Source organism: Cydia amplana, chromosome Z (genome assembly GCF_948474715.1).
Source record: "Cydia amplana chromosome Z, ilCydAmpl1.1, whole genome shotgun sequence".
NCBI lineage: Eukaryota > Metazoa > Arthropoda > Insecta > Lepidoptera > Tortricidae > Cydia > Cydia amplana.
The window spans coordinates 9,701,176-9,716,547 of record NC_086096.1 but is presented as its reverse complement, the minus strand read 5'-3'; the positions used below and the strand labels follow the sequence as shown (position 1 = coordinate 9,716,547).

General features: G+C 37.7%; 1 protein-coding gene across 1 annotated transcript in view; it reads right to left on the bottom strand.

The window, feature by feature from the left end:
- Positions 1-1,894: 1,894 nt before the first annotated feature.
- LOC134661460 (nuclear receptor subfamily 2 group E member 1-like) overlaps positions 1,895-15,372 on the bottom strand; it is a 41,004-nt gene continuing 27,526 nt past the window's right edge. Inside the window, exons 2-8 of the mRNA XM_063517560.1 lie at positions 10,653-10,780; positions 9,986-10,101; positions 4,239-4,679; positions 3,943-4,101; positions 3,119-3,508; positions 2,894-3,043; positions 1,895-2,136 (exon numbers count right to left, since the gene is read on the bottom strand). Coding sequence (XP_063373630.1) covers positions 1,898-2,136; positions 2,894-3,043; positions 3,119-3,508; positions 3,943-4,101; positions 4,239-4,679; positions 9,986-10,101; positions 10,653-10,774 — 1,617 coding nt within the window. The 5' untranslated portion in view covers positions 10,775-10,780 and the 3' untranslated portion in view covers positions 1,895-1,897. The remainder of the gene's footprint in view (positions 2,137-2,893; positions 3,044-3,118; positions 3,509-3,942; positions 4,102-4,238; positions 4,680-9,985; positions 10,102-10,652; positions 10,781-15,372) is intronic.

Genomic DNA, 15,372 nt, shown 5'->3' with positions numbered 1-15,372 from the left:
AGAGAAAGAGACGACCTTATGTCTAACAACAAGTGTGACAAAGATGGATGGAATGAGAAAATTAATCAAAAATACCAGATTTCTTCGTAGGCACTGAAATAAATATGGAAGTATTTTTTGTGCTCCTCAAGTATGAGTATAACCTATCTATGGTTATATAATATCATTGAACGTTAAGTGAATACTTACCTAATACGTTTAACCAGCGTTCCACTATGTTAAGACCCAGACGTTTATTTTCAGGATATTTTCTCCAACACAATGGAAAGTATATTGGACAGATGCCTCACCGCCAAGACCTTCTGTTTCTGCTTGAGTCCTCGGATCGGCGCCTTCATAATTTCCATTCTGGGGGTGATACCTTGTGTCTGCTATACGCTATTTTGCTCGGATGGTTCCGGCTACTTAGCAATGTACGGCTTACCTGAGCATACAGCTATGGTAATTGTTTATATTTTTAAAACTCTAGGAATTGTATGTCTACTTGTGCATGTATTGCTATTTGCTTCTTTTATCTTTCCTTTTGAAACACTCGTTTTAATGTATCAATGGTTTATAATAACATATCTATTTTTCGATGTTGTTCTCATATGTATAATAGGGCTAATAGCTATGCAAAAAGGTTATCTTTTTTTCGCTATGACTCTTGGTTTTTACGAAATTATTACTTGGCTGATTGTGGGCCTAATCGTTTTACCAGTTGTGAATGGTTACAGACGTAACTTGAACACTGTGTGTTTAAAAAATAAGTGTTTGGATAACAAGGACAATAATTTAAATACATGTGAAAATGTTTAGTGCAATTAAAATGTTATGATTAATTATAGTTTTGTATATTACCTATCCACCCTGTTTATCCATGCACACTACCAGAGACAAGGGAAATCTACTTAATTCTCTTTGACACTACTCACTTAAGTTACAAGATTTGAAGCACACATACCTACTACTAATTAATTTTATAGCGCTTGAAGAGTACTTAGATAGTTCAGACGAGCACCTAGTAAGTAAGTACCTAGGTACATATTTTAATAAATAATAAACATAGTACAATTTAATTTGACAGATTGTAAATAAAGGGGTAGGTAAAGTATGACTCGGTGTAATGATTTAATAAATTTATTGAAGTACTAGCTAGGTAGGTAGTCCTGTATTACATACTTTTTAACTATAATATGTTTTTTGAATATTGACTAGAAAAAAAAGATCACATAAATTTCGATTGAGCATAATATACTGCAAAAAAATATAAAAGCAAACTTAAGTCCCTAACCCTAAAGTCTATTTTTTAATTCGGTAGACTGAAATGACAGTTAATGAAATGACATTTCATGTTCATACTATTAACTGTCATTTCAGTCTACCGAATTAAAAAATAGACTTTAAGTAAGTCTAATCGGCCAACGGCCAATGTTTTAAATCTAACAATCTAAATGCTATCTACCCTCATATTTGTTTTTTACATTGTGTTTATAAACGAAAGCCCAATTGCACGTGTGCAGTAGCGTATCCAAATATATACATATTTTGTATATTTAGGTATATTACCACGCAATACCTAGGTACTGTCCCTTTTAGAGACCTTCACTTATTTCACGTTTAAATGCATGGCTGTAAAAAACTCCCGTGGAGTCTACTTAATTTATTAAGCAAGAGAAGGTTTACTCAGCGAGTAGACTTCAGGTATTTACCTAAATTCGAAAACAGTGAACCAGTTCCAATACTTCCAATCGAACCTGTGTGTCAACCCTTTTACTTTAAGGGCTTGATTTTCATACCTACTTATATATTTACAAAATTACCCTTTGATTGTGAAAATAAATCAAAATAAACATATAAAACCAATAGTTATTTACAGTACTTAAATCAAAGTGGCTGCATACCAAATATACCACCATTATATTGATGTGTACATTAGAATACGAGTAAGAGTAGAGTGGATAGCGTCAGTGGACGTGTCAGGGAAGAGTAGGTCTTCAAGGAAGCCGTGGTTGGACAGGCAACATATGCTGGGCAGCAGCAGCATTAGGCGGCCGAAGCGGGCAGAGTCCTTCCTGGAGCAGTGACCTTGCAGTAGCTGCAACGTGTGCTCTTGCAGAAGCTCGAGATGCGACGAGGTGGGGCCCTCGAAGCAATCTGGAAACATTTCTGCATTCAATCCATCCAATCCAAAGCATCAGTTGTCAAAGCATCAGTTGTCAACTGTCATCCTAGCCATTCAACAATATCAAATAAGCCATCGATTACCTACACTTTTTAGGGTTCCGTAGCCAAATGGCAAAAAACGGAACCCTTATAGATTCGTCATGTCTGTCTGTCTGTCTGTCTGTCCGTCTGTCTGTCCGTCCGTATGTCACAGCCACTTTTCTCCGAAACTATAAGAAATATACTGTTGAAACTTGGTAAGTAGATGTATTCTGTAAACCGCATTAAGATTTTCACACAAAAATAGAAAAAAAACAATAAATTTTTGGGGTTCCCCATACTTCGAACTGAAACTCAAAAAATTTTTTTTCATCAAACCCATACGTGTGGGGTATCTATGGATAGGTCTTCAAAAATGATATTGAGGTTTCTAATATCATTTTTTTCTAAACTGAATAGTTTGCGCGAGAGACACTTCCAAAGTGGTAAAATGTGTGTCCCCCCCCCGTAACTTCTAAAATAACAGAATGATAAAACTAAAAAAAATATATGATGTACATTACCATGTAAACTTCCACCGAAAATTGGTTTGAACGAGATCTAGTAAGTAGTTTTTTTTTATACGTCATAAATTGCCTAAATACGGAACCCTTCATGGGCGAGTCCGACTCGCACATGGCCGCTTTTTTTTAAGTGAGCGTAGCTAATTCCGTCTCCTTACCTTACCTATCAATAGTTACCTACTCACCATTTCTGTATAGCAGCGCTGATTTTAACCAGTCGTATTCTGATTTATCTAATCTGCACTGGGCTATCCTTTTTATGAGGGCTGTTAGTTTTTTGGACTCTGCTTTCGGGTTGGCCGTTCTTGTAGCCTGTGTTGGTAAATGCATATCTTCTGTAAAAAAGAGTGTAAGTAAGTAACAATCTTCTTCTTTTTATTGTGTAATGTGCAATGATGTATGTCTCATACCTTCATCGAAGTAGTATGAGTATTGTGCAGCTGCGATAAGAAAGAGTTCTCGCCAATTATGGTGTAACAGAGGAATTTGCTCCGAAGTCTTAAGTTGCGTAAACGACGGCACTCCATGGAGCCATTTGATTGAGGCCACAAGCAGCTTCGCCGCCGGATCGTGGATCTGTTCTCCTGACAAGGTTAGGCTGCTATCGAAGTGGATCCTCGACTTCTGAGCTTTACTCTGTTGCCGTGCACACTTCTCTTGTTCTTTTATAATACATTCCACTGAAATGTTCTCTGCTCTGGTGGAGTCTAGGTGCACGCGGGTTTCCCCTAGTTTTGATACGACGTGAATCACAGGAGGTTCGCAGTTGGTCGGGGAGCATGGGGCCGTGTTCCTGGTATCTAGAATAGTTAATATAGACAAATACTGTTTATACCTATCATAATATAGCTATACAAAGACACGCACTTAACGCATAAGTTATACATATGTACACCTAATTCGCAGAGAGCCATATGACCATTGGCGTGGGATCCCACTCGCATTGCATTTATAAGGATAATCAGTACAAAGTAGGAAATAAAAAGGTGAAGTAGGTAAGCATCTCGTACTTAGGCTAGGCATTTTAAACGGTAAAAAAAAATTTCATTAAAAAAGCTGAATTAAAGCTGGTCAACCAAATCTTGTCAGTAAAAAAGGCGCGAAATTCAAATTTTCTATGGGACGATATCCCTTCGAGCCTACATTTTTCAAATTTGCCGCCTTTTTCTACTGTCAAGATCTGGTTGACCAAGTACCTATAGCAAAATATGACGGTGGTGTTACAAATTTCTACCTTCTTTGTCGACATTCGCCAAGAACCGATTTGATTTAAATGCTTCCTCCGAACTCGAGACTTCATCTTCCTTGATTTTGTCCGGTAGTTGCGAGTCTGGCTTTTCTGAAGTTGGATGCGGTAAGGATGTTTTAAATTTAGGAGAATTACGCTCATGGTCTGTAAAAAAAACATATAATACGATAGGTTTAAAACTAACATACTTAGTCGTCCATATCAATCAAGGTCGTGAGACTTTAAAAATGTATGTGACTAAATATTATAATTTGGGTGAGTAAAGTTCGGTATTCACTTACTATTGGTAGATGCCGGAGGCGTCATCGATCTCTCAGTTGAGATTACCGGAGGATAGAATATGTTTGCAGGGAAATAACCACTATGCGGGATAGGGTAATGCAACTGACTCGGGAAAAGCGGAATTTTGAACGGATTTAAAGAGCTCAGTGAGCTGGGTTGAGTGCTAAAGAACGGACTTAACTGCGGAAGTTCGGACGGAATCGCTTCAGGAAGTCTTGAGAAATCTTGAAAGGATGTGTCTAAAAACGAAGTGGGCATGACAAGGTCGGGCGGCGCAGGGGTAACGCTGCTATAAGTGTTCAGTTGCGGTAAGGAAGCGAGAGTTAGGGGGGCGGAAGGGGGAAAGAAGTTCGTCTGGCGACTGAAGTTGTATCCTAGCTTATGTAGGGTCAGCTGGTGTTGGGTGGCGACCGGCCGGGGCGCGCGCTCGTGCTGCACAGCTGTTACAAAAAAATATTTGGTTTCTAGTCTGTACCTCTGTATGTTACAGCTAAATGAGTGAGTAATATTTTTACTAGGTTTTGTTGTTCTATATACACATACATTTATTCTCATTCACTCTCCTAATAAAAAATAGGGTAATTCCGGGGTAGTTGGCCATAGTTTTTTTAGGACTCGATAAAAAAATAAGTTTACATGTAATTAAAGAAATATTTACTCCTTCATAAACTTTGATTAATCGACTTTCGAAAATGAAAGAAACAAAAAAATATTTCTATTGCGAACAGCTTGAAAAAATGTAAAAAAAAAAAATTACAATTGGCCATCTTTCCCGAGGTATCCGGGAGTGATGATCATACCATTACAGGAGAGATGGCCATAACATAACTCTTCATTTGAGTGTAATTTATTTTTCATTTTCATTCCCCAAGTCCCTTTTCTTCTCAAGAGCCCGTTTAGGCCACCTAATACCAGCAAACAGTGCACTCAACGCAATTATGGAGGAGAAGAGGCACGTGATATTTATTCCAACCCCTGCAATAGTTATGTTTCTAAATGAACTCCATTTTCCTTTTTTTAATCGTTATCATGCATAGGGGGATGTTGTCACTGATATCTGATAACCTTTGGAATACCTAATTCGTGATAGAAACATCTTCATCAGTTTCATCACTGTGTGCCTACGCGGCCATATGGCCATAATAACCCAGCTTGAACTGGCCATCTCTCCTTTTCCTCCGGGAGAGAAGACCACGCCTAAAATCAAAACAAGTTGATACTCGAGCTTCATTCTTATTTAGGTTAGAACAATACTACAACCGTATACTTTGCACCAAAAGCATCAAATAACACCATTAGAATACGACACTAGCATCACCACCATGTAAAATATGAACCCTCTAAGAAATATTTGCACTAGTCAAAACAATCAACAATTTTACAAGTTTTTCCCCCAAAATTTTGGCCATACCTTTGCACGGGACGTCATGCTTGGGACGTGAAGCGTAGGTACTAAATAAGAACTAGCGACATGTAGCCATCAGAATCATGAAATATTTGGATGGGCAATCTCCCTCTTATGGCCATCTACTCCGGAATTACCCTATCACAAAACGGTTTGTGTTATACAACGGCGGGGTTTTACGAATCAATTAAAAGGGATAATTGCTTGTCGCCACTAACAGCCCTTGGAAGTGACGAAAGCAATCTTATTAACGTTTGAATAAACGTATAACGTTACAAGTGGTTGGCAAACAACAGCACATTAGGGAAGAAAAGTTAAAATGGCGGGCTAGGAAGCGACAGCGAGGGGTTCGATTTGATATGTAAATAAATATGGGTGCGAATGGCGGCTGCGGGCGACGGCTAAGTAAATATTTATGAACCCTCATAACAGGTCAAGATTTGCGCTATTTGTTGTTTTGGCACGTCATCCGTACCTTGGTTGCCTTGAGGTCATATTAAATCTTCGTAAAATTGACAAAATCCTTAGGTAGTTGGTAATGCACAGAAGTTCGGTTTAGGAGGAATTTCATTCAAAAACAGATAGATCCTTAGGCTTGTAATAATAATAAGGCAATAGGTGTATGTTTCTTATACAATTTACCTACATCTCTACAACATCTCTTAAACAAACAATTACCTACTTACATCTATGATAACAAATTATTATTCAGTTCTACTCACAAGACCCCGTTTTCCTTACAACTAAGTAGCAATTAAGTACCTAGGTGACCAACACGTCACCGGCATATTTTCTCATAGTTATTAAGCATGTGTTATAGAATTGATTGAGCGTTTCAGAAGGGAACGGCGAAATGCCCTCGCGTTTTTTCCTCGCCACTTATCGCTTCTCGTGTACCGCAAATACTCGAATGTTTCCTAATGGAAAAGACATGCTCGGAGGAGGCGCTGGATAAATACTTTATTGAGACAAGGGCTCGGCCATGTTCACTATTGATTGCTGTCATGCGCGACCGAAGGTTCATCGGGAACAAGCATCCGTCAAATAAGAAACAGGGAAATTAAATTAAGTTAGAAAACAGGAACCAAAATCGGATTTATAGCTTGATATACATGTGTGAACTTATACAGCCAGCAGCAGAATTTGCTAAGCGGGAGAGGTGTTCCAAATTACCTTGACACGCTCTTATTCTTTTAACAATAATGTCGCGTAAAGATCATTTTGAACACCTCGCCCGCTTAGCAACTTCTGCTGCTGACTGTACAAGTTCACACACCACTTTCTTTCTTAATTCCTATTCTTATGATTAATATAAGTAATTATAAATTTTATTAATGGTAACTCGTGATGACCATGACCCCCGCGATACAGGCCATGCCTAGTGCGGGGTTCACTGTAATGTCTGTAATTCCTGTAAATTGTCAATAAAAATATTGTTATTGTTTTTGCCCCCTGCGTGCCGAGTATTAGTTAATTTGTCTTATACCTTATACAGGATTATGTTACAAAAAGAAACATTCAAAAAAGGACAACATTTTTTTATTTTCGGAAATTCTTAACAAAAATTAAAAGTTAAAAAAATCATAACTCGAAAACTACGAAAAATCGGATAACATACATGGGGCATATTCTGATAGCCCACGATGTGAGGAATCTAAAAAAAAATTTTGGACGTCGAGGTTTGGACCACCCTGTATGTAACGCACAAACGCACATATCAATAGTTAGTTTCGGGAGCAAACAGAGATGGTGCTTTCAAACGAGTTTCCATAAAATGTATCAAGAGCGCTCTCGTGGGGCTCTCATTACCTAATATAGTTTGTCAAAGGACGTCTCGTTTCAAACATAGACAGAGAGAATCATACTATCTTTGTCTTACACTAGTACTAGCGCCCAAAAAAATAGGATGAGTATAGTTTTCTTTGTTCTTATTTACTGACAAATTTGGTTTGACCAACTATATAGTGTACTTAAAGTAAAATACTCTTTGGTGTAGGTACGTCGCCATAAAAACAGAATGTCAAACATGAATTCAAAAGTGTAATTTGATATGAGCCTATGAGCGCATTTTCTGTAAATTAAATTTATTATGTTTAATGTTTATATAAAAGTGTAATATTATGTACCTACATACGATTGACATGTTGTCTACGGGGCCAGGTCTTTAGGAGGTCCATTGGCCTATCACTGTTTTCTAATGAGAATGTTTTCTAATAAAATCATAATAGCAGGAGACTGACTTACCATCTTTTTTCATGTTAATACGCAGGTACTCATGATGAATGAAGGCTTGATAAAACGTTAAACTGCTTCCGAGTATCTTGCAAAGTTTATATTCAGCAAGCTACTTTGAGAAAACCGGCGATACCCAGAAGTTGTCGATTTGGAAGATGTTTTGTGTCGGAGAGTCATTAACAATATTGACAGTTGTATCGCTTTTGGCTTGCCTACCCTCTTGGCGTAAGGTTTCCAAAGATATCCAGTCAAAAGATTTCCTCAAGCGTGTAGTAAAGAAGATAAGGAGATAGGTAATGTCATGCATTTCGTTTTTGATATACATTTTAACCGTCAGTTGTCTCACCTGTGCCCCCATAGTTTTCCGCAAATGTTTTACGAAATGCCCTTTAAAATTACCAAAATGTAAGAGCCAATGCTGCCCTCTCAAAAGAGAGGGTAATACCTACCCTTAAAGTAAAGAAAGTACATGTACGAGGGGCGTTCAAAATATTCTCGGTATTGATATCTTACGACCTCTTCTAAAATTTCTTTCGTTACTGGCCGCTAAGGTTTATTCATTGACATTAAAAAAAAGTATAATTCGAACCGAGATAGTCTTTTGTTTTTCTGCAATTGCTGAACAAACATGAACATCCTGTGCGAATTGACAATGTTAACTAAATTAGAACATCGATGCGTGATAAAATTCTTGACAAAACAGGGTAAAAATCAAAAAACCATAAAAGAGGAAATGGATTGTGTTTACCGTGAGTCTGCTCCTTCTTTATCTACCATTCAAAAGTGGTCAAGCGAGTTTAAACGCGGAAGGGAGAGTATTGAAGATGACCCTAGACCTGGCCGGCCTGTAGTAGCTACTTCACAAGAAAATATTGATAAAGTGGAAAAACTTATATTGGAAGATGGTCGAGTGAAGGTAAAATCTATAGCACAAGTAACCAATCTCTCTATTGGTACCGTACATGATATTATACATGACCATCTTAATATGTCAAAAGTAAGTGCAAGATGGGTTCCGCGAATGCTGACTCGGCTTCAAAAAGACATGCGTGTAGCTTGTTGTTCCGATTTTATTGACCTGTGTGGTGAAAATCCTGATGAGGTGCTGCAAAGAATAGTTACTGGAGATGAAACCTGGGTTCATCATTATGACCCAGAGAGTAAACAAGAGTCCATGCAGTGGCACATTAATGGTTCAGCTCATCCCAAGAAGTTGAAGGTCATCCCTTCAGCTGGCAAGGTCATGGCCACGATATTTTGGGATTGTGAAGGAGTATTACTAATCGATTATAAAGAAAAAGGTGTAAATATCACAGGACAGTACTACGCTAACATTCTACGTCAATTAAAGGATGTAATTAAAGAAAAGAGGCGAGGAAAGTTAACCAAAGGTATTCTGCTTCTGCATGACAACGCCCCCGTCCATACTGCTCATATTGCCAAGGCAGCTATTGTTGAACGTGGGTTTAAAACTGTTACTCACCCACCGTATAGTCCGGACTTAGCCCCCAGCGACTTCTTTTTGCTCCCCAATCTTAAAAAGGATCTGCGTGGAAATAAATTTTCTGACGATGAAGCATTGAAGGCGGCAGTGGAGGAGCATTTTTACACGAAAGATAAAAAATATTTTTACGAGGGAGTAAAAAAAATAATTGATCGATCTTTTAAGTGTATGAACATAGGGGGGGAGTATATTGAAAAATAAAAATATCAAACTTTTCGTACTTGTTTGTTTTCATTCTCATACCGAGAATATTTTGAATACCCCTCGTATATATAGAATAAATACAACACAGACAGCTATAAATTTAAATTAAGGCCAGTCAGCGACTTGATGGCCTTTTCGCTAAGCGTGATCAGGCCGCGTAGCCAACGTGCCAATCGCTTACGCTCCGTAGCGATCGAAACGCAACTGTCCCTGTCGTACTAATATGGAAGAGCGATAGAGAGACATAAAGCGTTTCGTTGTCGAAGCGATAGCGATGCAGGCGGCCTAGCCAAGGTGACAGTCGCTTGCGCTTCGCCATCGAATCGCTTTGTCTCTCTTTCGCTCTATCTCTCTAGAATGCTTTTTAATAAAATCTTAAAAGTAGGAGACTGACTTACCATCTTTTTTCATGTTAACACGCAAGCACTTGGAGAAGCGGCACGCCTGGCACTGGTTCCGACGGGTGACGTCCACGACACAGCGTCCGCTCTCCTTACACACGTAGTCTAAATTTCTGCAGGCGACAATTGAAAGTTTACACTATCTACATATACACAGGTGATACTGAAAATTCTTAGATTGGGCCACTTAGAGATCATGCATGACAAAGAGGCACATGTAGCAAAATTTTAACGATTTAACCGGTTGTCATTTTGTTTTCGGGATTGCTGGTAATTTGAAAATTAAAAGTCGGGCGTTGGTAGAATAGGTAGAAATATGATCATAGATATAAGTACAAGTCGTACAAGTGGCACGTCATGTATAATTAAATAAAATGTCAGTCAACATGGTCATGTCAACGACCAATTTCTAACCATTGTTTGCTGGAATGTTACGTAATGTTTCGTCCTTTTGTTGATGTCAATATTTAATTGTACGGCGTCGATATTAGGGCTCATTTAGACGGCGCGCGAACACGCAGGCGATTTTAGTTACACCTTGGACCATTGTGGTCTACAACAATTCAGCCGACCGATCAAATGACGCGATGTACTGAAATTCGAATGCGAGTTCTCGCACCGTCTAAATGAGCCCTAAAGAGATGAAAGCCAAATGATTGTATACCGTCGTATGCTTCGTTTGAAAAAGCCTCTGCACCCGTCGCAGGATGGTACTCCGTAGTGCTTTCCTGAAGCCTTGTCGCCACACACGCGGCACATCGCTTCTGGCTTACTGCCCCCGTCCATCTTCACCTGTCAATATTGATATGAGCATAGCGTATGAACATGACTGTCATTTGTTATATGTACCTATAGCTGGTCAAGCAGATCTTGTCAGTCGAAAAAGGCAGCAAATTTGAAAAATGTAGGCGCGAAGGAATACCTATCGTCCCATAGAAAATTTGAATTTCGCGCCTTTTTCTACTGACAAGATTTGCTTGACCATCTATACCTACTTATACAAAAGCCGACTACAAAAAAGATGACTATACAAACGAAAAAAAAAGAATTATCATAATCGAACTACTCTGTAAAAAGTTATGCGTGGTCATACATAAAAAAATATTTATACGCGTCGACTTGAGAACCTCCTCCGTTTTTTTCGTCGGTTAAAATAATATTAAAATGTAGGTATAATCTTGATCTAATATAGTAGTTTATGCAACAGTGATATAATAAGGGTCCTTAAAATTCAAGGGTCGAAGTTACAAAACGAGACGTAGTCGAGTCGAGAAAAAATAGCTAATAAAAGACATATACCATTCAGAGATATATATATATATATATATATATATCACCGTACCGTAAAATGTGCCTAATTTGCTCCGAAATTCGAAATTTAATTTAAAATTATTATGTTACGATAGGTATGTTAATATATCATGTTGTAACACAATGAAAAAGGTTGTGGTATAATTTTCAAAACACAATTTCACCCATTGGGGACAAAATAGGCACATTTTACAGAACGTGTTGTCCGTCCAACCCGTGTCGGACCTAGCCAAGGAGTTCGCTTAATTTCATTGTATGGGAAGTTTCAGATCTCTGCTGCTAGAGGTTGATCAGTCTGTTAATTGTGGTTGTTAATTTTAACGAACGGACAACGGAGTTAATTTTAACGAACAATGAACATGGAACTAATATGCATAAAACCATTTTTGAAAAACATTTGTCTATGTGCATGTAATGATATAGGTAATCAACCAAAATTAAAAACCCCAACATTATGCGCATACCTAACACACCATTTTCACCACAATAGCTCAATCAAATTATCCGCAAACGTGATGACGGCAAAGAAAGGATAATTTTGAAAAGATATTGCCTCGTCACACGGGGTATTGATAGTCGATTGATTATTCAAATATGCCGTCAGATGCGACATTAGGAGCTAAAATATTAAAAAGTGCTTACGTGTGCTCGTTGTTTAATACGGCAAACGGGAATTTGATATTTGCACGTTATATTATACTCATGGTTGAAAGGTATTTAAATAGGTGGGTACAAAATAAATAAAGATTTTGTTTTCATTGCTATCTGTTGACACGAATAGAGTCGGACCAAGTTAACTCTGCATAGCCTTTGTAATGACAGAGTGTGGCCATGTCATCATTAATGTCAAATTTCTATGAAAATATGCCGTTTATAATTATAATGACACTGCATTTCTTTGTTATGTTCAAGTCGGTGCAAAGTTAGCTTTAACGGACTCTGATTAGGTACACTCTACGTACTTATAGACATACGCCATGACGAATTTACCATATATTAAATAAAATTTTCGTTCAAGAAACTGATTATTATTTTTGTTTCAGTATAGGTATTCCCGTGTTTTCTCTCCCTGCTGAAGTGGTTTCCGCGTCGTTCCGGCGCCTTATGGCGACTTTCCCACGGAGTTCCTGGGGGAACGTGCCTTACGTGCCTAAGCCATTATTTACCAATTACGCTTTCGAGCCAAGTGTGCGTACAGACTTTTTCATTATTTCGCAAGATAACGTATAGTGTAGGGAAAGGTTTCTAAATTTTTCGTCGATGTACTTCAAAAATCAAAAATGGAAGTCGAAAAACTCATAAGAAACTTTCAAGTTTTTTAAAATCCTATCCAATGATGTGCTACTTGTAGATAAGAATGTAAATAAATGTTTTACCTTTACTTTTATATTGTATACCGTTACTAGCGTACGAAATATCCCACTTTATTTATATCTACAAAACTCATAAATGTGCTCAATAATTATTAATTAAACTTATATTTTTTGTCAAAAATACAACGACTTATAGACAGATGAAGATTTTTTTCTACCTTCGAATGACAAAGTCAACATAAAATGAGCTCTATTTTTTACAAGCCCTATAAGTATATTTTATACCCCTAAAATGTAATAGGTGCATTATCTATCTAGATACCGTTACTGTGTCATGGCATTTTTAATAACAATGGTTTCGGGAATATCATATGGCGTGCGCTAGTCACGCGTTAGTATTTAGTGTCATAATCGTATCGATATCGGAATATCGTTCGTAACTAATTGTCAGCAAAATGTTAACATGTTTTCGTAAGCGTAGCGTGACTTTGGCCCACAATTACGCCGTATGTGATGAATTGCGGTAAAATACAACCCTACTATCTTATCAAAGCCGTGTCAAAGTTCTAACCCCATTGACATAAAGTCGATTACCGCTTGATCTAGGACAGAGATAGGTGGTTCAGTATACGTGGTTCGAGATAATTATCTATTCATGTGACGCGTGGCGGACCGAAAATCAGGTGAATGACGGAAAATAAAGGAAATGATAGATTGTTGGATTCCCGTATGGTATAATATCTGTACAGTTCAACTATGACTATTATGACTAGATATGATGTAATTTTTTGAGTCGAAAGTAAGTTGTAATCGAACCTAGAAATAATAATAAAATCTCTTTTTTCATGGCAGTGTTCGGGAACAAATTTTTCCCTTAGGTCGCATGGTCCGATTGACTAGTCCGATCAATCGGAATACGAATATTTTTTTTTCCTGTTGGCTCGATTGATCGGACTATAAGAACTTCTCAAATCCTGTCAGTCCTACTATCGGAGTAATGGGATTTTAAAAGTTCGTCTAGTTCGATCGATCGAACCACGAGGTTGTTTTTTCTTCCTGTTGGATCGATTGATCGGACATAATCGTAGACTATTAAGCTAATTCATATAATAATATATAATAGCATATTTTGCTAATTCCGGATGACACATAAAGGTTATCTAATCTTAACTCATTACTAGACACTGGCATTTGATAAACTTTTCTATATTTTATTTGATGCGATGTCAGTTCATAATGTCAACATCTGATCAATGTTGACGATTGCTTCGCGGTTGAAGTACTCCCGATTCCATATTTGCAAAAAGCCATGATGTTATCGAAATACAACTTTTACCTGCCACCAAATTCACGAGTGTGCCGCGAACATATGGATGCCGAAAACTGGGACTGTATCATTAACGCTAGTACTGTTGTCACGAGTTTCAACGAAACTCACACATCACTCATCAGACATAGTACAAATATATAAGAGTGTTCTGAAGTTAGCACAAATCACTGTAGCATCTGCCTTAGAGTAAAAATAAACTATTATCAAAGAATATGCCTATTATTACAATATATAAAATTTACTAATTCTAATTCACACCGAAAACAGGCTAAATCCATGGCGGTTTTTAGAGAATAAGGGCTCTTAAGATTATTTGTTAGATATTTCCCTCGAAATCACTATTTCGTGGTAGTAAAATTCCGCGTCGAAAGTGAGAAAACACTTTTGAGATGTTGGTAGAATACAAAATTAACCATAAAACTACCGGTCGGACAAACAGGAAAAATAAAAATTGTGTGATCGGATTAAGAGGACTTTTCAAGCTCTCGTGGCTCGATCGATCGAACTAGACGAACTTTTAAAATCCCATTACTCCGATAGTAGGACTGACAGGATTTGAGAAGTTCTTATAGTCCGATCAATCGAGCCAACAGGAAAAAAAAATATTCGTATTCCGATTGATCGGACTAGTCAATCGGACCATGCGACCTAAGGGAAATTTTCCCTCTATTTCTTTATTTAGGTATATTAGTACCGCAAACGCAAATGTACGGTTACTCGTAAAGGTATGTACATTCAAGAGCAATGATGACAGGTTCTTTTGAGCTCTTGTGGAAAAAAAAGATACCAACATGAAAAGTGAAAAAATTACACTGGGACTTAGGAAGCAAGCTAATTAATAATGCTTAGTATTTATAAAACTGACAATACGCGTCAATTAAAACAGCGAACACTTGTCAATAATTAGTAACGTAACAACCACAATACAATTAGGGCTCCTCTAGCAAACATATTGTAGGAGTTATTAAATCGCTGCACCTATTATTATAGGAAGGGTCTCCGTTGCGTGCGGGGCGAAGTCAAAGGGCGAATGTGTGACTGTGACATCAAAGTTGAACCCCGACCCTATCGCCGCAAGTGTATGGAGAGGTAAACATATAGCTTTGGGGATGATTTTTGGCAAAAGACGTTCTGTGTGATTTTCTGCGGGTTACTATATTTACTTATGAGATTGATTTGAAAAAAATATTTAGGCCAAAAGTGTCTGAAAATATAAAATAAGGGTAACGTTTTGAAAAAAAAAACACAAAAAATCATATTACATGGAAATGCTTCAGTGCAGCTGGATTTTGTATTTGAGGGGTATTATTGGCCACGATGACTGATGACATGTTCTTTGCTGTACCTACTTATTTAATAAAGTTTCGGAACATAGATAGCTAGTAGGTACATGGTACAGTCAGCAGTAGAAGTAACTACGCGGGCCTAGT